The 26181-nt window shown below is 32.0% G+C and overlaps 1 protein-coding gene across 1 annotated transcript in view; it reads left to right on the forward strand.

Moving 5' to 3' along the window:
- Positions 1–26181, forward strand: part of LOC149784421 (dynein regulatory complex protein 1-like) — a 40476-nt gene that overhangs the window by 5517 nt on the left and 8778 nt on the right. Inside the window, exons 6-17 of the mRNA XM_089932483.1 lie at positions 423–560; positions 1924–2133; positions 5107–5246; positions 5855–5914; positions 9216–9290; positions 13777–13923; positions 15239–15333; positions 16340–16482; positions 20687–20776; positions 22034–22120; positions 23656–23700; positions 26017–26165. Of these exons, the coding sequence (XP_089788609.1) occupies positions 423–560; positions 1924–2133; positions 5107–5246; positions 5855–5914; positions 9216–9290; positions 13777–13923; positions 15239–15333; positions 16340–16482; positions 20687–20776; positions 22034–22120; positions 23656–23700; positions 26017–26165 (1379 nt within the window). The remainder of the gene's footprint in view (positions 1–422; positions 561–1923; positions 2134–5106; positions 5247–5854; positions 5915–9215; positions 9291–13776; positions 13924–15238; positions 15334–16339; positions 16483–20686; positions 20777–22033; positions 22121–23655; positions 23701–26016; positions 26166–26181) is intronic.

A 26181-nucleotide genomic window follows, 5' to 3' on the forward strand; every position in this document is an offset into this window, starting at 1 on the left:
TATTTTTTTAATTACATATTCAGTGTATTTTATCTATTTTGAAAGCAATGAAAATTTTACAGTGGAAATCTCATAGTCCTGAAGTGTTGAATATGAACCATTTGATGGTTGCATTCATAAGCCTGAAATACTGGATGTGAGCTATTTGATGGCTGCATGATACTATTAGGAGATTTTTGCTAATTAGCTTGCATCAGCCTATCAAATGTTTATAAATCCCTTATACCCTGTCAAGATAAAATTCGCAGATCTAATAACTTTGAATTCATTACATTTTTTCTAGGTCCCTCAGATTAACTCAAAGGCCATACAAATTTGTTGCTCAACCTGCTTTTTAAACAGTTAGTATTTTTGTTGTGAACTGTTATCTAATACTTATTTCAAACACTGAATATATATGAGTCACATTGACTGCATTGCAGGAGTTGAAACAGAAGGATGATCAGTATGTGAAAGATCTGAAAAAACAAGCCGAAGATATTAACCTCATGATCAGCCGTCAGGAGGAACAGATTAAAAACCTGACCAAAGCCGACAAAGAGGAGATTATTGCCATTGAGGTTTGTTTAGATGAATCTATTCGTAACACTATTCATCAAATTGAGAGATGATTTCTTTTGACTGGTTCAATATTTGAGAAAGTTTTCTTATGAGCAAAGCCTTCTGAAACAGAGAACCAGCCCTGGAGTTAACAGAGAACCAGTCTTGGAGTTTTTAATATGTTTATACTGTCAAATGACCAATATGAGTGATGGACTAGTTCCTTTGCACCATCATTTGCTCTGTACAGTACAAACACAAATGTTTTTTAAATTACAGCTATCACTCATTATAATACCTTTCACTATAATGTGATTGGATATCAAATATATCACTATAGACTCCATAACCATATTTAAACCATTGTATTTAAAATGAATGACAGTATGAATCGCAAACAACAACAACATAGAGATAAGTATTATATCTTGTTTCCTTTTTGAAACATTGTTTGAAAAATGTAGATCATTCCCACGAGACTGCTATGTGGCACATAGGTGGATCAAGCCATATTGTAGTTTGCTACAGAAGGCTGATATTGCTATACTGTGTGTGTGTGTGTGTGTGTGATTTGGACTTTTAACATAGTTTTCAAACATTTTCAGTCATATTGCTATGATATCTGAAGCATGGCTTTTTAGTGGCACTTCATAGTGATGTCTAGCACTCAGGCATAATGCTGCAGACATGTAGTATCATGTCCTACCCAGCCACACTATTCTGACACCAGGCCAACCAGTCCTAACACTAACCTCATAATGCTGAGTGCCTAGCGAGACATCTGTTAGTACTATTTTTATAAGTATGTGGTATGATTCAACCAGGGTTCTAACCCATGACGTTCCGCTTCTGAGACAGACTCTGTAACCACTTAGGCCACTGAAATGGTTCTTGTTATACTGTACTTGTCACATGGTTGTTATACTGTACATATAGTGTGTGCAGCTTAATATTTTGAAAATTTTATCATCACTACTTCCTCCTGAATGTTTGGTCTTATTAACTTGGGGTTTTCACCAAAAGACCATTGATGATGTCTCTTTAGTCCTAAATTAAAATGGTGCCAGCCTAAAAGCCAAAATGTCCTCAACAGCAGATAATTTTGAAAATCTTGCTATTGCTGAAGAATATCAAAGATGGTTTAAGCACTTGGCAGCAGTTTAAACGAAGACGTATTTTATCTGTAATCCTGTATTTCTTTTGCACAGTAGAATGTCAGTCCCTTCAAGAACTTTTGTTTTAATTCTCAATTTATAACTTGTTTTATAGGTAGACCACTGCTTTTATTTGTTTTTTTTCTTTCTTTCTTATCTTTTTATTTTTTTTGTTTGTTTATTTGTTTGTTTGTTTGTTTATTTATTCAATGACATTTATTAATTGCAGCGAGCCTTTGTTGCTGAGAGAAATGAACTATTGGAGCTGCACCGTAAAAAGTGGGAGGAAAAAATGCAACACCGTCGTGATAAAGAGGTGGACAATATGAAAAATCGTGAGAAAAGAGTTGAGGAGTATGAGCAGCAGCTTCAGCATCTACGAATCCAGGATGCTGAAGAATATAACATGGTCAAGATTCGTCTAGAGACAGATGTCCAGGTATGTAAGGGTACTGATTATTCATTAATTAAAAGGGATCCAGACAATGAGATATGTAAGGGTACTGATTATTCATTAATTAAAAGAGATCCAGACAATGAGATATGTAAGGGTTCTGATTATTCATTAATTAAAAAGGGTCCAGATGTTCAGGTGTATGAAGTTATTGATTATTCTTTAATTAAATATGGGGTACAGATATTACTGTTGCTAACACATTCCACCATCCCATTAAATATTTTCTGGTTTGATTCGTAAAGATGAGATCACTGCATGGGTTAGTGGTAGGTCGTGTTGGAAGACATTTTTCTCCAATTGAGCCAATTGCCTCTATTTCTTAAACTTAAAATTATTCAGTGCCATACCAGATCAAGAATTTAGATAAAATTTCCTTGCAACCAGTATGACTAGCAGATTTAGAAATATACTAGTCCTGCTGAATCTTGACAAGTTCTTCTCACTAAATAATGTCAGACAAATATCTAAATTAACGACACTTTTATTTCTTAAATATCAAAATCAAAATCATTCCTTGTTCAAAAGTACAAATGTTGCTGTTGAAAATCACCAATGTTACTTGAAAATATTTACAACAAAACAATGTCTGTCTCTCCAGAAATGACTCTGTAAACATTTTTTAGAGTATCACCATCTAGAAAAAAAGCAAACCATATTTTGAGATAAAGACAAAGACCTCACTCACACTGGTCATTACATATCCTAAGTCCATGGACAGATGGTCTAAGGCACTACCCACTGATTTACAGTGAAAGCAGGGAGAGACATTCTCATTATAGCAATATAGGCATTGTGCAGTTACCCTTTGCCAACACTGTGTGGTTTCGAAAAATTCCAACTTTTCAGTAGGCAATGTGTTCTGACATCACACCTCAATAAAAATATTAAAATATCTAAAATGGGGAGGGATGGGTCATTGGAAACTGAGACTTGTAATCTTCAATATATAACATGAAATTTATAAATCTAACAATACTGATAAAGATTTATTCGGCCTTATTTGGAAACATGAATCCAGATTTGTTAAATCTCATAGATTACATGATTAACTTAGAGATAATTTAGACATCATGCAGTCATCCAGATTTTAAAATACTACTTATGATAGTGTAAATAAACACTGATCGCTGAAGCTTTTCTCGCCAGTGAACTATTTAAATTATGAAAACTATTATTCCAATAGAAAATTTATTAATCTCTGGCTGGTAGACTACTACTAATTTCACACTGTGCATAGCTAGCCATGGTTGTGCTGATAATTGTGCTTTTAAATTGTATACATACTGATATTCAGTTGTATGTATTGATCAGCATTTTACCAGCATATTTTTGTTTTGTTCTGAGCTTGCTATCTCAGTTCAAAGTTAAAATCCACTTTAGATTCTTGTTACTTTGAGGCCAACATTTTGATGATTTGGAGCAAATTTTTATATGATCCACATTAAATATTGAGGTTATATGTAATATTGAGGTTATATGTAATATTGAGGTTATATGTAATATTGAGGTTATATGTAATATTGAGGTTATATGTAATATTGAATGGGTGCTCACCAGTTATTATGTACTTTTGAGAGAGTGACCTATGTAAGGTGAAGTTGTTTGCATTTGAAACATGCACATTTGAGAGAATATTTGCATATCTTTATGTTACTTTTGTATACTGTGGCTGACATTTCTTTGGATATTGTACTTATGGAAATTGTACATGATCTAAGCACACTGCTAACTAAAATGACTGCTCCCATGTGCTAAAAAAATCACTCTGAATTAGTCTAAAGTACACTATCTTTAGTACCTATTAAAATTGAGAAAATGTTTTTTCTCAACTAGACAATACCAGCTTCTGAAAGTGCAATGGATGAATTACCAAATATATAAAATGTAAAGAATGTTATCAGCTCTTTTTTTTTTTAATACAATTTACCTCTGAAGTCCAGGAAGTGAAAATGACCAAGTGGAGCTAGCAGTTTTTTGAAATGTGCACATCTGGAGTAAGGCCAAGCTGTATACTCTATAACCCATATTACACCCATCAATCATACACCAACATAAAGGGAATTAAAGGTTCTTGGAATAATACCTAATATTCACAAGGTCTTTTTTAAATAGCCAGTATAACCAGTGAAGAAACTCAGGAAAAGTCTTTTTCTTTAAAATTCTAATCATATGCACAATACAAAACTGTAGAGCTCCACCTAAACATATTTATCTATCTGCCTGTCTGTCTGTCCATATGTCCAACTTGGTTTGACTTTGCATTACTTGATGTGAATTTTTCTGGTATACTCACACTTATGGTTCTTGTAGTTTATAGTGTAGATACAGCATGGATAGAACTAAACTGTGATGTTAAAAGTAGGTCAGCATGACTTATATTTCACATTGATGACTTTTTACCTGAGGCATTTGATAAGTGTGTAATACAATTTTGAAATTAAACTCTTGTGGCTTTATTGATAGATCCATTATATTGAGAACAGTACATCATTACATCAAAAGTAGGTTACTGTTAAGTCAAGACATATGCAGCAAAGGTCAGTAATATCCCTATGGGTGTAAATTGTGCTAACAATTTGGAATTTTGATTTTATTTTGTGGGTGGGGGAAGGAGGATATGGTTGATTTAACACAGACTGGAAGCTTTGGAGATCCTGACCCAATAATCATAAAAACACATACTTAGTATGAAAAGAAAAAATTGTATATGCAGCTGGAACTGGCCACATGGTCTTTTCTCATTCCACAAGTAATGTAGTTCCTTGGTGATAATTGTTAACTGAGAACTGCACAACTGTTTTTGGTTCCAGGAAAAAGTCTTTGTTTCCAATAACCTACAGAAGAGACAGATTAATATGGGAAAGTGTAGGGACACATGTTTGTTAAACATAAAATGTATTGTTTTCTTTAGCTCTCAATAACACATTGAGTCAATATTGTCTTTTCCATTTCTAGATCCTGGAACAACAATTGCAGCAGATGAGGGCAACATACCAGCTGAATCAGGAAAAACTGGAGTATAACTTTCAGGTCCTCAAGAAGCGAGATGAGGAAAACATGATTACTAAGTCACAACAGAAGAGGAAGATAACAAGGTACATTTTATTTAAAGCTTGAACTTATAAGCTCCAATTTGTCTGCACTGGCAGTTGTCTGTACTGGCAGTTGTCATGTGTGTTTTTGCATAAGATGCTTGTAGACTTTGACAGGATGACTTTTATATGGGTACATAGTGTGTTGTATAATTACTGTAGTTACTCGCTTATATGGATGAGTCCAACTGCAGATTTCACAGACTCAGATTTGCCATTGCATAATGTGCTTGCAGATCTTGGTCAATGCAGTTTGTTGGGAGTAATCAGTAGAACAAACAACACAGATCCTGTATCTCACCAGTACATTATACAATGGTAGATCAGAGTCTATGTTGTTTGCAGTTGGACTGAACTTAGAAGTGAGTACATATGGTATACCATTAAACCCAAATTTGTAAGAGCACTTTAAGTGGTTATAATATTTTTTTACTAATCAGTTACCTTACACTTAAAAATAGCTTACCATGGTAATAGATGATATTTAAAATATGTGATACATTTAAAAATTAAATCCAGCTCTGGTGATTGTCCTTTGATGTTAGCAAATTTTGTTTGCACATTTGATTCATTTCATATTTTAAGTTTAAAATATTTGTCACTCTTCACAGATTACAAGATACTCTAAATGGATTGAGGATCAAGCTTGCTAAGCAAGAAAAGCAATACAAGTAAGCAGTTTTCATTGTTTCAACTGAATATTCAAAGTTTACAGTCAGTGGTCTCTACTTAACCCTTTTGCCTCGTGGTATCTATTGCTGTGTAGGTTGTTGCCATGCATGCGCTAAAGCCACTGAAAGCAATGTGCTATAAATAGACATAAATGATTCCATGCTAATAGGCCTACTTGGTAAATTAAGATCAGTATAATATATGTTCAAATGAACCAAAATTTAACAATTTTACCCTTTTGATAAATATCTGTTTTCTATCTAAAGGTTTTAGGGTTCAATTTAATTTTTATGGCTCTGTAATTAATTTTCACTAAAGAATTTGTTACCTGCTTTAAAATAATGGGAGAAATTATTCACTCTCTTATCAATGATGATGTGTGCCCATCAGTAACCTTTTCAAACCTCTACAGTAAATCTGCCAGTTTGTTGCCTATGTCTGTATAATTAAATCATCTGAATATAATAAATTATCAACATTATCATTACCTACATCAATACTGGAACCTGTATCTGACTAACTGAAGCCATCAGTGTAATAAATCTAATCATCCAAACTTTTGAATGTTCTGAATGAAGTTGGTGGCTTTCATTTTGGATAAGGGAGAATCCAATCCAGTTGCTATTTTTAACTAACAGATTTCAATTTTATCTTCAGTAGCAACCATGTATGTCACGGTCATTGTCTATAGTTTCTAATGGGTATTCACTAAATGTGACACTTTGAAACCATCTAAAACTGGTTACTGTAATCACTGAAATATGGTTCTATGAAGATAGTGTACAGGCTTCCATGTGCACTTGTATGCAAATCGGAGCGAGGCATTGAAATTGTGCTTACATTGATATGTATTAGAGGTATTCAAAAATGCTTATGTGATGTGATGGGTTAATTCTTTGCCTTTAAAATTTTCATCCTACTTCCTTATAGCATATTGGCATAGTAAGAATTTTTAGTCATGGAGAAAGTTTTGCAATTTAGCAGTCTTAGAATTGGATTGTTAAAATGAAGCCAAAAATAAATGTACAACTTTACATATTGTACAGATAAATTGACTTTAACGGTTCCTTTACTTATGCTATTAGTCAGTTGTGGCTGATTTTGTAACTTTTGACACAGTACAGTATCTGTTGATAATGAATGTACTACATAATTCAGTCCTTAATGCATGTTTTATCATATAAATGTTTGTAAATGGAGATAATTTCACCATATATGGCTTTAACATTAAACAGTTTTTGCATTATTCTTTGTTTCTAAGCAAATTTAACTCTCAACATATGTTACATTTCATGGTATCATGTACTTTACATTTCATGGTATCATGTACATTACATTTCATGGTACATGTACATTACATTCATGGTATCATGTACATTACATTTCATGGTATCATGTACATTACATTTCATGGTATCACATACATTACATTTCATGGTATCATGTACTTTACATTTCTTGGTAGCACATACTTTACATTTCTTGGTATCACATACTTTACATTTCTTGGTATCACATACTTTACATTTCATGGTATCACATACTTTACATTTCATGGTATCACGTACTTTACATTTCATGGTATCACGTACATTACATTTCTTGGTATCACATACTTTACATTTCTTGGTATTACATATTTTACATTTCATGGTATCATGTACATTACATTTCATGGTATCATGTACATTACATTTCATGGTATCATGTACTTTACATTTCATAGTATCAGGTACATTACATTTCATGGTATCATGTACATTACATTTCATGGTATCACATACTTTACATTTCATGTTATCAGGTACATTACATTTCATGGTATCATGTACTTTACATTTCATAGTATCAGGTACATTACATTTCATGGTGTCATGTACATTACATTTCATGATATCATGTACTTTACATTTCATGGTATCATATACATTACATTTCATGGTATCACATACTTTACATTTCATGGTATCATATACATTACATTTCATGGCATGATGTACATTACATTTCATGGTATCATGTACTTTACATTTCATGGTATCATGTACTTTACATTTCATGGTATCATGTACATTACATTTCATGGTATCATGTACATTACATTTCATGGTATCATGTATATTACATTTCATGGTATCATGTACTTTACATTTCATGGTATCACGTACTTTACATTTCATTGTACATGTAGTTTACATTTCATGGTATCATGTACATTACATTTCATGGTATCATGTACATTACATTTCATGGTATCATGTACATTACATTTTGTTGTATCATGTACATTACATTTTGTGGTATCATGAACATTACATTTCATGGTACATGTACTTTACATTTCATGGTATCATGTACATTACATTTCATGGTATCATGTACATTACATTTCATGGTATCATGTACTTTACATTTCATGGTATCACGTACTTTACATTTCATTGTACATGTAGTTTACATTTCATGGTATCATGTACATTACATTTCATGGTATCATGTACTTTACATTTGATGGTATCACGTACTTTACATTTCATGGTATCACATACTTTACATTTCATTGTACATGTACTTTACATTTAATGGTATCATGTACATTACATTTCATGGTATCATGTACATTACATTTCATGGTGTCATGTACATTACATTTCATGGTATCATGTACATTACATTTCATGGTATCACATACTTTACATTTCATGGTATCACATACATTACATTTCATGGTATCACATACTTTACATTTCATGGTATGACATACATTTACATTTCATGGTTTCACGTACTTTACATTGCATGGTATCACATACTTTACATTTTATGGTGTCATGTGCATTACATTTCATGGTATCATGTACATTACATTTCATGGTATCATGTACATTACATTTCATGGTATCATGTACGTTACATTCATGGTATCATGTACATTACATTTCATGGTATCATATACTTTACATTTCATAGTATCAGGTACATTACATTTCATGGTATCATGTACATTACATTTCATGGTATCATGTACTTTACATTTCATGGTTTCACGTACTTTACATTTCATGGTGTCATGTGCTTTACATTTCATGGCATCATGTCCATAAACATAGAGTGTTATTCTTTTTAAGAGAATTTCTGTATTCCTATTTGCTTGTATTTAGGCATTGGTATGAATATACATTTCATTTTTATCCATAATAATATTTTTATTCCTTGTGAGACTAATTTAGACAAATGGAAAGAACAAGTTTTTGTAGCATCATTTTCCTTATAAATTTTTTCTTTCTTGTGTTTATGTAGAGATGAGAATCAGCAGTTGACAGAGGACTATAAGAGAATTACAGAACAGTTCAGAGACCTACAGAGAAAGTCCAGGTAAAACTATATGGCTTGGTAAACATCTTATAATTAGCACTAGATTTAATATTGATACATTTTGTGTTGGAAAGCATGTGAATTTGGCAGTAATAAAAAGAAGACATGTAAAGTTGAAATAATTTGAAGTTTATAATGTTGATTTTTTAAAATGCAAAATTCAGCAAAATGTTTTAAATATTTTTCTATGTTCATCTTTCACAATTTAGTGAAATACTGAATTGTAAAAATGGATGCAAGAACTAATGGGTGTGCATTTCATAACTCAACTAAATGATAATTCACCACATTGAGACGAGTATTAGTTTTCTTTTTCTGCTTTATGACTTCATTTATAGAGGTAGACACAAAAACCCTCTAATATGTTTTCTAAGTAGATGCCCGAGTTATATCCCTTTCTTTTGACTAAATGGTTATTCAGAGTAAACAATGGACTCAGATGGAAAGCTATAGAAAGTTATTTCCAAATGTAAAATGCAAAAGTTACACATAAATTTAATCTTTTGAAGAGAGCATACATTTATAAAATTTTAAGCTTTTCACAGGATGTATATTAGCATTTAGCTAATTATTTTGATAAAAGAATACAGCTTATCCTTATATATGCTCTTATCTTTGTAAAAATTGCAGTACATAATTAAAAATAATTTCAGTGTACCAGAACAGTCAGTTGCAACTGTCACTAAAGTATCAACTTAAATGTTACATAATTCTCATACGACATGGTAAGTTTTCAGAGTTTCCTCTCATGATTTCACTATCTGCAACTGTTTTCATTAAAATTTGATTAATATAGTTGGCTTAAACACTTTGGTGTGGCATTCCTTATATAAAACAGAACACAGAGATGAGGTGGTGTTGTGCAAGTTACGTATCAGACATACATACCAATCTCTCGCTTGTATTCTGACTGATATGATGAATCAGACTGTATGCCCTGCCTATGAAATGCATTCTTATTGACTGTGTCTGATTATTTTGATGTGCCAACAATCGATAAGCTTTTTAATAATGTTCCACAAAATCTTCGTCTTTTTGAAGAATGTGGTTTCAATATCAGATTTTGACCAAATGTTTTAAGGATTTTTAGTTTTACCATCCGTGTTTAGTTTATATACATTTGACAGAAGTTTGATATTTTTATGTTCTATGTTTTATTTTGCTGTGCCCATGTTTACATTTATTTGGAGATGTTTATCTTCCCTACATTTTCTTTATTTTACATTCTTGGTACTTTTATTTAGCACTATATGGCCCTAAAACAACAACAATAACAACCCCATATAGCTCTGTAACAACAATAACAACAACAACAACATATAACCAGTATTGGGCTGGGTGCTGTTCATTGATAATATTTTCACAATACATACATTAGATGTCTTGAAAAAGTCCATGATTATTTCACGTATGCAACCAGGGTCACTGTGTGCAGATAGCAGTCAGATCATAATTACATGTACAGCTTTCCCTCATTATAACACACTTCATTATTATTCAGTCCTGGAAATTATGTGGTACCAATATGGATCTCATGACCAAAATCACAACAATTTATAACAGTATAAGCTTTGTCTTATATCGTTTTTTCTGTCCATAATACTTCAGTTTAATGAATTTTTATCATTCCTGCTATACCACATTTAGGTATAGAAAACTATTTTCAATATATCAATGGTTGTTACATAACATGATTCTTATGATAACGCAGTTTGATACATAATTCAGTCAACCTCAACTAACTATCATAATGAGGAATAACTCTAATGATGTTAAATTCATGTAATTGAGTTTTAAAGCCTTTTTTCTTTTGGAATAATGGCCTATTATTTAATGATGCTTTTTTCAAGTACACCTCTTTTGTAAAGAAATATACTACAATGCTGGGTCTGATGAAATAATAACTTATTCAATTTTCAGTACAGTCTTGATTATTTAAAGTAAGCTTGATTTTCTTGTTTAAACAGTCATCATACAAAATGATCCCAAGGGCATGATTTTATGGGTTTTTTGACCACTGTCATCTAGTATTAAGTACATGTTGGATAACAGTTATGACTGACCATCAGATAACAGTTATGACTGACCATCAGATAATTAATGTATACACAGTGTGAAAATATAAACATCAGTTATAAAAAAATGCCTATAAAAAATAGATTTTCAGCAATTCTTATTTTCAAAAAAGTAATTTTTAATGTATAAATACAAGCCAAGTTTTCTCAATGCTGTGTAACTAATAATTGCAGTCGTTGTATAACATTTTGCATTGTGACCAATGATTGCAGTGGTTATATAACATCTTGGTTTTGTGACCAATGATTGCAGTGGTTATATAACATCTTGGTTTTGTGAACAGTAATTAAAGTTGTTATATAACATCTTGCTTTCACAACCAATAATTAAAATGTTTGCATAACATTTTGGCTTTGTGACCAATAATTGCAGTGGTTGAAAAACATCTTGGGATTCTGACCAATGGTTTCAGTGTTTACACATGAACCAATACTAGAATAGCAAATCTCTATAAGCACAGAGAAAGTGTTTACAGAAGAATTACTATTGAAAAAGGAACATCTGGAGAAAAAAAATCTTTGTATAACTTAGCAAAATGTTACAACTACTCTACAAGAAATATAATGACTACTATATAATATTTAATGTTGAATGGGATCCATGTGATGTGATTCAGTCTAATCCAGTTGTAGTTAGTGTTGTGTTTTAAACCACATAAATTGCATCAGAATTAGATCTAAAAGTCAAATAGATTAATGTGCTATCCTAATGTTTGTTTACAAATGAGAGACAAAATTCTTTTATGGACTGTCAGATTTTATGAATGCCAAGTAAGCCACTTCAGTCCAATAGAATTCCAGTGATGTAACAGAAAAGGGATGTAATGAGTCAAATAAATTTCATAACATTAAAGTAGAAACAAATTGACACCTGTCATAATATGAAAGTAACAACAAAATGATGCTAGTCATAACATATAAGTAGAAATGAAATGACACTAGTCATAACACGAAAGTAGAAACAAAATGACACCTGTTATAATATAAAGGTAGAAACAAAATGATGCTAGTCATAACATATAAGTAGAAATGAAATGACACTAGTCATAACATGAAAGGAGAAACAAAATGATGCTAGTCATCTTATGAAAGTAGAAATGAAATGACACTAGTAATAACATGAAAGTAGAAACAAAATGACACCTGTCATAATATAAAGGTAGAAACAAAATGATGCTAATCATAACATGAAAGTATGAAAGTAGAAATGAAATGACACTAGTCATAACATGAAAGTAGAAACAACATGACACCTGTCATAATAAGATTTCAAAATAGAATGAAAATGATGCTAGTCATAACGTGAAAGTAGAAATGAAATGACACAAGTCATAACACGAAAGTAGGAACAAGAATACACTAGTCATAACATGAAAGTAGAAACAAACTTACGCTAGTTATAATATGATTTTAAAGTAGGAAGAAAATGACACTAGTCATAACATGAAAGTATGAATGAAATGACACTAGTCATAACATGAAAGTATGAATGAAATGACACTAGTCATAACATGAAAGTATGAATGAAATGACTAGTCATAACATGAAAGTATGAATGAAATGACACTAGTCATAACATGAAAGTATGAATGAAATGACACTAGTCATAACATGAAAGTAGAAACAAAATGACACTAATTATAACATGATAGTAGATACAAAGTGACACCTGTCTTAAGATGAAAGTAGAAACAAAATGACATTAGTCATAAGATGAAAGTAGAAACAAAATTAAACTTGTCATAGGATGAAAATAGAAAGAAAATGTAATTGCCATAGGATGAAAGTAGAAACAAAATGACACTAGTCAAAACAAGAAAGTAAGAACAAAAGGACACTAATTATAACATTAAAGTAGAAACAAAATGACACTAGTGCAATTCATTATTAGAAAATATTTTGGAAGCTTTATTATTTCACATTTAGAGTATATCATACTATTATATGACCTTATCATGTGACAGCTTACCTTAGACAAGCTGTCAGAGTCATATATAGTAAGGATTGCAAATCGATAAGATTTAATATTAATATCACATTTTACCAGAGTGGTGCAGTTGCATGACATCTTGGCCATGTTGGGGTCTGTTAAACAGATGTCAATGAAGAAGGCATGTTTCAGTCAGCCATTGAAACAGATGGCAATGCAGGAAGCATGTTTCAGTCAGCCATTGAAACAGATGGCAATGTAGGAAGCATGTTTCAATTAGCCATTGAAACAGATGTCAATGCAGGAAGCATGTTTCATTCAGCCATTGAAACAGATGGCAATCTAGGAAACATTTTTCTAGTCCAAGCAAAGCTGAGAATAGAACTGAAACTTATCAGTGGTAAATACTATTTCCTCTCCAGATATTTCATGGAGGCTGATGCCAATACATTCCATGATGTGTGGTCTATTTCCTTTTCAGACATTTCATGCAGGCCGATGCCAACAAGTTCCATGATGTGTGGCTGATGAATGAAGAGGAGTGTAAAGAATTGGTACATACCATCATGGATTCTGACAGAACTATTTTTGAGCAACAACTTGGTCTGCAGTGGACTCCTCCAGACCTGTTAGTATATCCATCTCTGTCAGTACTATATCCCATGCAAATTATGTTCTTATTTGATTTCTGTTCAGCAAATCTTCTTGTTCATTTGTGCTGTTTTTAAAAAATATGTTCTGATTTCAAAATGATATGATTTTTTGTATAGAAAATGCTTGAGCGAATTAGTCCCACTGTGGACACTGAAGGGTTCATGGAAATTTCCTTGAAATCCAGCTTGAGGTAAATAAAGAAAAAGATGGACACCAAAGGTAGCTGAAAGTTCAGTGAAATGACTTTACATGAATAATGAGAAAGACAAACACCAAGGGTAGCCATGTTCATTGAAATGACTTTGCATGAATAATGAGAAAGACAAACACCAAGGGTAGCCATGTTCAGTGAAATGACTTTACATGAATAATGAGAAAGACAAACACCAAGGGTAGCCATGTTCATTGAAATGACTTTGCATGAATAATGAGAAAGACAGACACCAAGGGTAGCCATGTTCATTGAAATGACTTTGCATGAATAATGAGAAAGACAAACACCAAGGGTAGCCATGTTCAGTGAAATGACTTTACATGAATAATGAGAAAGACAAACACCAGGGTTAGCTAGAAGTTGTGGTCTGTTCCATTTAAACATATGTACCCAGAGAAGGCAGTCTTTTTAAAAATATATATCAGGGTACTTGGATTACTTAAAGGGTTTATTTTGAAAATGAGACAAAATTATAAATTGCATTGATGGGTGACCTCTCCATGTTGAAAATGCCTTCCCTTGGTCTCAGGTGTGTTCTACTGGAACAGCCATAAAATGTGAATAGTGTAATTTTTATCAAGCCCACCTTGGTATAAGCTGGACATGGTGACCATTTTGACATCAGTGTGTACATCTTTACATCTGTATGTCCACACCCAAGAATAAGGTCAGTATTTAATTAACATCTGTCTGTCCACACCTGACATTAAGTTGAATAATAAAATTTACATTTGTCTGTCCTGACCCTAGATTAAGGTCAGTATTGATATTATCAGTAAACAGTTATAGCATGGTGCCTTCCTCTGCTCGACTGCTCCTTTGACCTAGTGGTTAGAGCCTCTGCCTTGGATGCGGGAATTTGTTGGTTCGATCATCGGCCGAGTCATGTTATAACATTTTTGTTTTCTTATTAACCATTCAATAAATTATGTTGACAAGTAAACAAATAAACATTAGATAACACATACAGATATATGAATGTGATATAACATAGGTAAATGGCAGCGATGTAAAAATGTGTATCTGTTTACATCTGTCAGCTTTAATATTACATCAATGGTGTTTACATTGACAGATCTTTTATGGAAAATGAAGGACCACTACTCAGTGGACAGGAAAAATCTGGAGTTACTGCTGCACAGGTTGTACAGGAAGTTTTATCTCAAACTGGTTAGTACTATTACAGCACAAAACTGTTAAATTCTTGAAAAAGATAAATAACAAAATGTTAAAATCTGAGACATACTGAATTTCCACCATCTTTTTTTCACATTTATGTCATTGTGATGAAATGTAGACATTGTTATAATTAACATATTGCAGGTTTTTCCTCCATTGGCATTTAAATCACTTACATCTGGTTCTTGATTTACCTCTGTGTATCCATATGCTTTTCCATCCATTCATCCTTCCTTCATTTGCTGAGTTGCAGGATAGCATAATTAACATGGTTGTGTAAAATCCACTTAACATAGACAAAGTTGCATATTTAGATCAGCTAGTTACAATTCAAGCAATTTAAATGATCATTACTTTTTTAACCTGCTATTTAAGTGATCACTACTTTCATATCCTGTATTTAAGTGATCATTACTTTTATAACCTGATATTTAAGTGATCACTATCTTCATATCCTGTATTTAAGTGATCATTACTTTTAGATCATGCTATTTATGTTATCATTACTTTTATATCTAGCATTTAAGTGATCATTGTTTTTGGTTATTGCTTTTTAAGTGATCATTACTTTTACATCCTGTATTTAAGTGATCAATACTTTTATATCCTGTATTTTAGTGATCATTAGTTTTATATCCTGCTGTTTAGATGATCATTACCTTTTTATCTTGCTATTTCAGTGATCATTACTTTTATTTCATTTATGTGATCATTATTTTGAGATCATGCTATTTAAAAAGTTATTACTTTTTATAATGCATTTTAAGGGATCATTACATTTTATATTATGTTATTTAATGGATCGTTACATTTTATATCAGCCAGTCTTGTGTATTTTGGATTATGATTGTTTTGGTTAGTGAGTTAGTGGATTTATGCTTAAAACTACTCTACCTAATAAATTGAAATTATGTATGCATATTTAGATTACCTTGCAAAATGTTTGCACTATTAAATTTTATTTACTTTTAATTATAATAATATATATTTTTTACAGTGGGCAGCCACCATTTAGGTGATCCCGAAAAGTCAGATGCTGAGAGCATCCCTGCCGACAGGAAACCAAAGAAGAGTACCATACTCTCCAAAATCTCGGCCCATACGATTAAAGGCATCCTTGAGCTTCTCTGTGATGAATCGGTATGATGTTGCTCATTTTTAATTTTGTCGATGGAATCAAGATAAAGGTATTACTTTGAGCAGAGACCAATGTAGCAGAATCACTTGTGTGAAGATATTGTCTTCATTATTTCCGTTAAAGTCATGTAACATAGATATTTGGTTGTTTTGCATGTTAAACACACATTTCCTGTACAACTCTTGTTTAGGTCACCTGATATAACTTGGAGAAGAGCATATGTTAAATACACTGCTATATGTAGTATTTATTTTAATTCACCCCACCTGCACAATATACTGTGAAGAGGCTGTTTCATGTGATCTATCTCTGTCTGTCTGTCTGTCTGCAGATCTTGTTCATCACAATTTTGGTTTACACTGAGTGACTTTTAAATGAACTCATAGGATCAAGACCAAATTTAGCATGAAATTTATATCAAGAAGACCTATTTTAGTATGAAATTTATCTCAAGAAGACCCATTTTAGTATGAAATTCATGTCAAGAAGACCCATTTTAGTATGAAATTTATTTCAAGAAGATCTAATTAAGTATGAATTTTATGTCAAGAAGACCTATTTTAGTATGAAATTCATGTCGAGAAGACCCATTTTAGTATGAAATTTATTTCAAGGAGATCTAATTAAGTATGAATTTTTTGTCAAAAAGGCCTATTTTAGTATGAAATTTATGTCAAGAAGACATAATTTAGTACGAAATTTATATCAAGAATACCTGATTTAGTATGACATTTATATCAAGAATACCAAATTTAGTATGAAATTTATATCAAGATGACCTAATTTAGTATGAAATGTATGTCAAGAAGTCTTAAGTTAGTTCTTATTTTCACCTTTCCCTGCCAGAATGTGACTCATTTGGAACATTTGTTTGGTTGAGTTGTTACCTTTGTATCTTGGCTCAAGGTTTCTTAAATTATGCATTATTGGAATGGCATCTGTCTCTCTTGGAAATTTAGTAATTTTGTACTTTGCATGAAAATATGTTATCCATAATGGCCCATTGCATTTTTAGCATGACTTTATGGTCAATATTCTTTCTGTCAGTATGTATTCCACACAGTATAGTATAGGTAGTGCTCTGCAGATATTTCATACTTCTGAAAGAGTGAAAGGTGTAAGTTGAAGTTGTTTGCATTTGCAACAGACACATTTGAGAGACTGTTGGGATACCATTATGCTGGTTACATGTATTGTGGCTGATTTCTTTTATACGTGTTATGGAAATCATGCATGATCTAAGCACACAGTTGATCAAAATGACTCCTTGTGTGTGCTCAGAAAATTCGTCTGATCTAAAGTACACTAGCTTTATCAAATATTAAAGTACGGAAAATGAATTTTGCCAGGTGCACTAACTTTAGCGGTTATTAAAATAATGGAAACTAATTTTGTCAGACTAGGCAGTATTAGATTCTGAAAGTGCAATAAATGAATTACCAGGAATATAATAGTAAATTAAATTATCTATTCATTTTTATGTGGACCGCTCCAGTGTCCTAGTGGTTAGAGCATTTGCTTCAGATGCAGGAGGTTGTGGGTTCGATTCTCGGTCGAGTCATACCAAAGACTTACAAAAATGGTACTTACTGGTGCCACACTTGGCGTTCAGCATCAAGAGGTTAGTGTTAGGACTGGTCGGCCTGGTGTCAGGATAATGTGACTGGGTGGGGACATCATGCTACATGTCTGCGGCATGATGCCCCAGTACTGGACATCACTATAAACTGCCAAACTGCAGACATCTTAGTGATATGACTGAAAAATTGTTAAAGCTACGTTAAAATCCAAATCACACACACACACACAATTTACCTGTGATGTCCTGGAAATGAAAAAGACCAAACAAAGCTTGCAGGTTTTTGATAGGTGCACATCTGAAGTAAGGTAAAGCTGTATACTTGAGTAACTTGAATTATACCTTGCATCAATCATACACCAGAATAAAGGAATTAAAAGTTCTACTTTACAATCTCCAAGATATACAAGGTCTGTTTTACATAAAAAGGATAACCAATGATGAAAACCTGAGAAGTTTTAAAAATTAAACCTTTTGCAAAGTATGCCACTATACATTTTCTTAGCTACAGACATTGTTTGTTCCTGTGAAAATGTGAAATTTTTGTCTGTATGTCAACATTTTCTGAACAATAACCATGCAAAGGTAAATTGTACTGTTTTATGAAAATAATACATTTGTTCATATCCTGGTATGCCTGATGGAAATGCCTATGTTAGCATCTTCCTCATAACAATCTAGATAAATAAAACCATTTAAATTAGACTGTCTCAAGAATCTATCAGATATGTATTTATGGCAGGCTCTATACTAGGAATAAAACTAAGAGAGAAAATTCATTCTGACATTGGAAAGGGCAAGGATTTTTCTAAATAGAGGAGGAATTTAACAGATTCAAACTAATATGTGTGTGTTTTTCATTTACTTGGTTCATTTTTATGTGTGATGTTTTAAAAATTGTGCTTCCTTGAATAGACCCTGGTATGTGTTCTAAGTTTATATTATATATCTATTTATTCTTACATGGTTTTGGACAATGTGAATCAGATCTGAGTAAATCCCATTTTGTTTTGAATTTCATTTATATCGTAAAGCTAATAATATTTTAAAAATGTAAAAAAAGTGGGTGGGATATGTAATATGCAAATACATTTGTGTTTTGTTCAGAGTCAGGGGAAGTAACTTGTTTGGTATGGTTTATAATATCCCAATGCCCTACCAAACTTGTTTTTTCCACCAATGCAGAATAAAACACATACAGTAAAGATTGTTTCCTATGTTCTTGGATACAACAAGATCCCTGTTACAAGACTTGACTTTTATTTTCCTGCCCAATTTGCTAAATTGTATGCATTCTAAAGGATTTTTATATTGTTCATTCATTACAGCATTTAATTGGTTATTGCATTTTATCTGTGTGTGGTCTGCCTGAGAAAATTATAATATTATTATCACATGATGTGCCTAATCAAGGTCAACAATGATTATCGTTTAAATAACAAAGGCTTAACAACAGAGATGTTGGATAACAAAAGCATGATAATCACACATCATTCCTAATCAGTTAAGAACAAAGTCCATACAAAGACACCAGGTTGTTGCTGTTGTTGTTGTTGTTGTTGGGTTTAACCCATATATTCATTGTCATTGACACAGAAAAAACCCAGTGAATTTGGATTAAACAGTTTTTGTTTATGATGTTCTAAAATGCCTGGTCCCCCATGAAACATTAACAACAGGTTTTACTGTACATAGTTTGTGCAGTTCTTTCTTTTTCAGCTTCAGCTTTTTATATTTTGCAAAAGCTTGGTTACTATGGACCCTTTTCACATGCATGGATTATCCCTGTTGTTCCTATATGGGACCACTCTGGTGGCCTAAGTCATTAGAGTATCTGCCTTGGATGCAGGAGATTGCAGGTTCGAACCCCAGCAGAGTCATGCCAATGACTTATAAAAATGGTACAAGCAGCTAACTTGCTTGCACTCAGCATTAAGAGGTTAGTGCTAGGACTGGTCAGCCTGGTGTCAGGATAATGTGACTAGGTGAGACATGATGAAACATGCTGGCAAGCATGATGCCTCAGTGCTAGACATCACTATAAACTGCTTCACTGAAGATATCATATTGATATGACTGAAAAATTGTTAAAGCTATGTTAAAAATCAAAATCACAAACACACACGTTACTATATGGATCCTTTTCACATGAATGGATTATCCTAGCTGGGTCCTTTTTAAGATAAGATCATTGGTACACATGTTCACATGAATGGATTATCCTAGCTGGGTCCTTTTTAACATAAGATCATTGGTACACATGTTCACATGAATGAATTATCCTAGCTGGGTCCTTTTTAACATAAGATCATTGGTACACATGTTCACATGAATGGATTATCCTAGATGGGTCCTTTTTAACATAAGATCATTGGTACACATGTTGGTACACTAGTGACAGATTTTCATTAATGAATTGATTAAACAGATGAATGACAATTGAAGTAAATTCATTGAATATCAAGAAATTGCCTATGTCAGAAATATTACATGTAGAAAGAAGTCAGTCCATTTACAGAAGAAAGAAATTATTTAAACAATTTAGACTAAAATTATTTCTTTAATGTATTCAGAATATTTGTACATTAGATATGTTTTTATTTTAATGATTTTGTGTTTCCTTGCAGGGGTTTCTGGTAGAATCAAAATTGAATAAACTGCTGGCACCACTGGAAAAGGATGAAAGGTCATTGATGAAACTGGATGCCATATTTAGTGTGGGTATTTATTTTGACAGAAATTGAACATTAATATTATTCCAGAATGTACCTCAGACTGTTTTAACACAGTGCAAGGAATAATTTTTTTATGTCATTAGGTTTCTATTGCAGGAAATTTGAATTTTTATTTAGTGTTCGCAAATATTTATTCCTGAATATTAGCAAAAAGTTATAACTTATACTTCTTACATATTCATTTTTAAACAGCTCAAAGAAAATTCTGGTTAAATAATTTGCAGGTAAATAGAGTCAGCATTAATCATGATTCATATCAAACTTTAAAATCAACTTGTTCTTTGAAGTAGGAAATTGTATGAACTAGATTTAGACATTTTTTTTTACATCAAGTAATCTCATATAAATCAGCCTATTAGTCTTTCAAATTTTCTGTGCACATTCTTATATTTAAAAAATCTTAGTAGTAGATTGATATCTGAATAGACGATTTATATTTGAATATTTAAATAGAGGATTGGTATTTGAATAGAGGATTGGTATTTGAATAGAGGATTTATATTTGCATTGAGAATTGATCTATGAATAGATGATTGATATATGAGTAGAGGATTTATATTTGAATATAGGATTGATATATGAATAGAGGATCGATATTTGAACAGAGAATTGATATTTGAATAGAGGATTGGTCCATGAAAAGTGGATTGATATATTAATAGAGGATTTGTATTTGAATAGAGGATTGATATATGAATAGAGGATTAATTTATGAATAGAGGATTGATATATTAATAGAGGATTGGTCCATGAATAGAGGATTATGAATAGAGGATTAATTTATGAATAGAGGATTGATATTTGAATAGAGGATTGGTCCATGAAAAGTGGATTGATATATTAGTAGAGGATTTGTATTTGAATAGAGGATTGATATATGAATAGAGGATTATGAATAGAGGATTAATTATGAATAGAGGATTGATATGTGAACATATTAATAGATCATGCATGGGTGGTGGTTATACATTTGATTTCATTTATATAATCATTTAAATGATATATGCCAAAGCTGCATATGAATTTGGTATTGTTTAGTTTAATTATAATCCATGATTGTCAAATGCACCCACTTTCTTTTCTGCACAATAACTCCCACAATGACATTATATATGAGTTTCAACCCAATTTTGTCGGCAGTATTCGATATGGCAAACAAAAGTCCCTAATATGAATTCCTTAAATTTGCTTGCTGCATCTGTATCATCAGAAATACACATGGTTTATTTCTTTTAACAGGCATTAGGGATTGATACAGAAGAAGATATTCACCTTCTATCAACATACTTCATGCATTTGAAAGGAAAGGCAGATCAACAAGAAAAGGTCAGCATATAAATTTTCACAATGTTGTACATTCATTTACTTTTGTGAGCATACATTGTTCTGATTTTGCAAACAATTTTCTGTTCTTAAATTTATGGCATGGGGCCTTTAAATTTGTGATTAGTTACAACAGTGAAATTGCACAATAAAAACAGGTAAATAGATACAAGGAAATTCACGGTAATTCAACATTTATGTTTTCTCTGTTTTGATTTTTTAAATTTTTTCCAGAAGGTTTATTCATGTAAATCAATATAATAGTTGTTTTTGTTGTTGGCTTAATGTCATTTTTAAGCAAATTGTTGGAAGAATCTCAGAAAACCCAGAAAGAACCTCCAACCCATGGGTAGCTGCTGGCTGAGTCCAGGACTTGAACAGTGAGTACAGAGCTGAGATGCCAGTGATTTGAAAAGGCAAGCATCTTAGTAGACTACTCGGCCAGCAGGGGTTTCACATTAGAGTAATAGAACATATTTGTACCAATAATGAACCTAAAAGTGCACTCTGTCAATTATTTGTGGATCACATATCAAAACAAGTATTCAGTTGTGAATAAACTGTGGATCAAATATGCATCAAAACAAGTATTCGGTTATGAATCAATTGTGGATCAAGTATGCATCACACAATCATTCAGTTCCGAATTAACTGTGGATCAGGTATGCATCACTCAATCATTCAGTTCTGAGTTAACTGTGGATCAAGTATGCATCACACAAACATTCAGTTCCGAATTAACTGTGGATCAAGTATGCATCACTCAATCATTCAGTTCTGAGTTAACTGGATCAAGTATGCATCACACAATCATTCAGTTCTGAGTTAACTGTGGATCAAGTATGCATCACTCAATCATTCAGTTCTGAGTTAACTGGATCAAGTATGCATCACTCAATCATTCAGTTCTGAGTTAACTGTGGATCAAGTATGCATCACACAAACATTCAGTTCCGAATTAACTGTGGATCAAGTATGCATCACACAATCATTCAGTTCTGAGTTAACTGTGGATCAAGTATGCATCACTCAATCATTCAGTTCTGAGTTAACTGGATCAAGTATGCATCACTCAATCATTCAGTTCTGAGTTAACTGTGGATCAAGTATGCATCACTCAGTCATTCAGTTCTGAATTAACTGTGGATCAAGTATGCATCAAAACAAGTATTCAGAATGCAGTTAGATGAATGTATTTCTACTGTGGTTTACTCGAGAGAAAAGTTTGATTTAATAGCAACATTGAATTTCAAAGTAGTTCTGTGCAACTTGATTTTATCAAAAAGGGAAACACCACCTTTTTTTAAAAGTAAAATTTACAAGAGTTGATCTGGCATCTGTTGCAGTAAATGAAGCACTTATATTTGGCATATCAGATGCATGTTTGTCCTAAATGTAGTATATCACATATATCAGTGTTTTCTTTGGGGTGACTTAAAAATAATCACAAAATAATGACACTGATGATACATATGTGTTGGTAATTTGTTTGTGCTAAACATTTTCAACATTTGTTTTAATTTGTTTTGTCTTTTCAGAGAGACGAGGAAGATGAAAAGACCATGATTTCAGAAAGTGCTGGGGTAAGTCTGTGGCCTACATTGTCATTGATTATGGCAGGGTGTCCAACCAGTATGCCATATATATATATATATATATATATATATATATATATATATATATATATATATATATATATATATGCACATTCATTTTAGCTATTACTTTGACAGTTAGAGTCTAGAAGCTAATAATGCAAGAAGATTCAGCCATTCCCATTTTTGGAAGAAGTCTTCTTGGACTTATGACATGAACTAAATAAAATATGATATTTGACTTAATTTTTTAAATTTATTATTCTTTTAAAATATTTTTGTTTTTATTTATTATTTAAATTTTTTAAAATTTAATTCAGGTTACTAAATATTTAATATTAGTAAGAGTTATTCTTCTAGTCAGAATTCCAAGATTGCAGTCCTTACCTGACAAACTTCCAATATATACATTATTCATGACATTTGTTTGCTACAATGCAATGCACAATATCTTTGTCATCTGTTGCATACTCTTTATATGACATTATTGGATGTGTTTTTATTCATAACTGTCTAATGACTGTATCATTATTGTTAGCTTTATTTGAAGGTCAACATTAAGAACTAAGTTACTTAAAAAACTTTGGAATATTTGTATTAAAAAAACCCAAAAAACATTTCACTGCTGCAGCAGTGTTATTATTTACTTAAAACTAGTGCAGTTAGAGCTATGTGAAAAGCAAATATTGTTAAATTAGGGGTGGCAAATTTACACAGTTTGCTGGCACTGAAGCTCGGTATTGTTTGGATAGTTAAAAAATATATTATTAATTTATTAGTAGAGAAGTTATTATCTGATATTCATTACTTTTAATAGTTCAGAGTTTAACATTTTATTAGTAACTTATTTGTATTGAGGTTACTTGCTAATATTCACTACTTTTAATAGTTCAAAGTGTATAGCTGACTGAATGCCATTAAATCATTTTATTTCATGAACCAAATATGTTTCAGACAAAAAGTTGATTTTTTTTCTGCATAGTATATTTCCTTTCCATGGTTGAACTCTAAGTTGCAGTACACCAAAATATGAGAGTATGTTTTGTATCATGGTCTGTGTATTTTGATATATGTTATATTATAACTCTTTTGTTACAGTCTTCCTGTGTATTATGATATGTTATAACTCTGTTGTTACAGTCCTTCTGTGTATTATGACACGTTATATTATAACTCTGTTGTTACAGTCCTCCTGTGTATTATGCTGTGTTATAACTCTGTTGTTACAGTCCTCCTGTGTATTATGATACATGTTATATTATAACTCTGTTGTTACAGTACTCCTGTGTATTGTGATACATGTTATGTTATAACTCTGTTGTTACAGTCCTCCTGTGTTTTATGATATGTTATAACTCTGTTGTTACAGTTCTCCTGTGTTTTATGATATGTTATAACTCTGTTGTTACAGTTCTCCTGTGTATTATGATACATGTTATATTATAACTCTGTTGTTACAGTCCTCCTGTGTTTTATGATATGTTATAACTCTGTTGTTACAGTTCTCCTGTGTATTATGATACATGTTATATTATAACTCTGTTGTTACAGTACTCCTTTGTATTGTGATACATGTTATGTTATAACTCTGTTGTTACAGTCCTCCTGTGTATTATGATACATGTTATATTATAACTCTGTTGTTACAGTCCTCCTGTGTATTATGATATGTTATAACTCTGTTGTTGCAGTCCTCCTGTGTATTATGATACATTTTATATTATAACTCTGTTGTTACAGTACTCCTGTGTATTGTGATACATGTTATGTTATAACTCTGTTGTTACAGTCCTCGTGTATTATAATACATGTTATATTATAACTCTGTTGTTACAGTACTCCTTTGTATTGTGATACATGTTAAGTTATAACTCTGTTGTTACAGTCCTCCTGTGTATTATAATACATGTTATGTTATAACTCTGTTGTTACAGTCCTCCTTTGTATTGTGATACATGTTATGTTATAACTCTGTTGTTACAGTACTCCTTTGTATTGTGATACATGTTAAGTTATAACTCTGTTGTTACAGTCCTCCTGTGTATTATAATACATGTTATGTTATAACTCTGTTGTTACAGTCCTCCTTTGTATTGTGATACATGTTATGTTATAACTCTGTTGTTACATTCCTCCTGTGTATTATGATAAATGTTATATTATAACTCTGTTGTTACAGTCCTACTGTGTATTATGATATGTTAAAACTCTGTAGTTACAGTCCTTATACAATTTTGTTTTCTCAGTATAAATAGATATAATGGAGATGAGTTTATGAGTAATTTTAGTTTTCCTGCTCTTCAGATGTCAGATTTCGACTGGGAAATCCGCCACTTGACAGGGAAGGAGGGAGATGCAGAGTCGACAAAGAGTGAGAGTATACAGCTAATTGATCCCAATGAGATTCTAAAGGCACTTAGGGCATTTGTAGAGGACAACAGAAAACCCAAAATGTAAGTCTTAAAATAG

The sequence above is a fragment of the Sinohyriopsis cumingii genome, chromosome 14, assembly GCF_028554795.1.
Source record: "Sinohyriopsis cumingii isolate HCF-2022 chromosome 14, ASM2855479v2, whole genome shotgun sequence".
Taxonomy (NCBI): Eukaryota; Metazoa; Mollusca; class Bivalvia; order Unionida; family Unionidae; genus Sinohyriopsis; species Sinohyriopsis cumingii.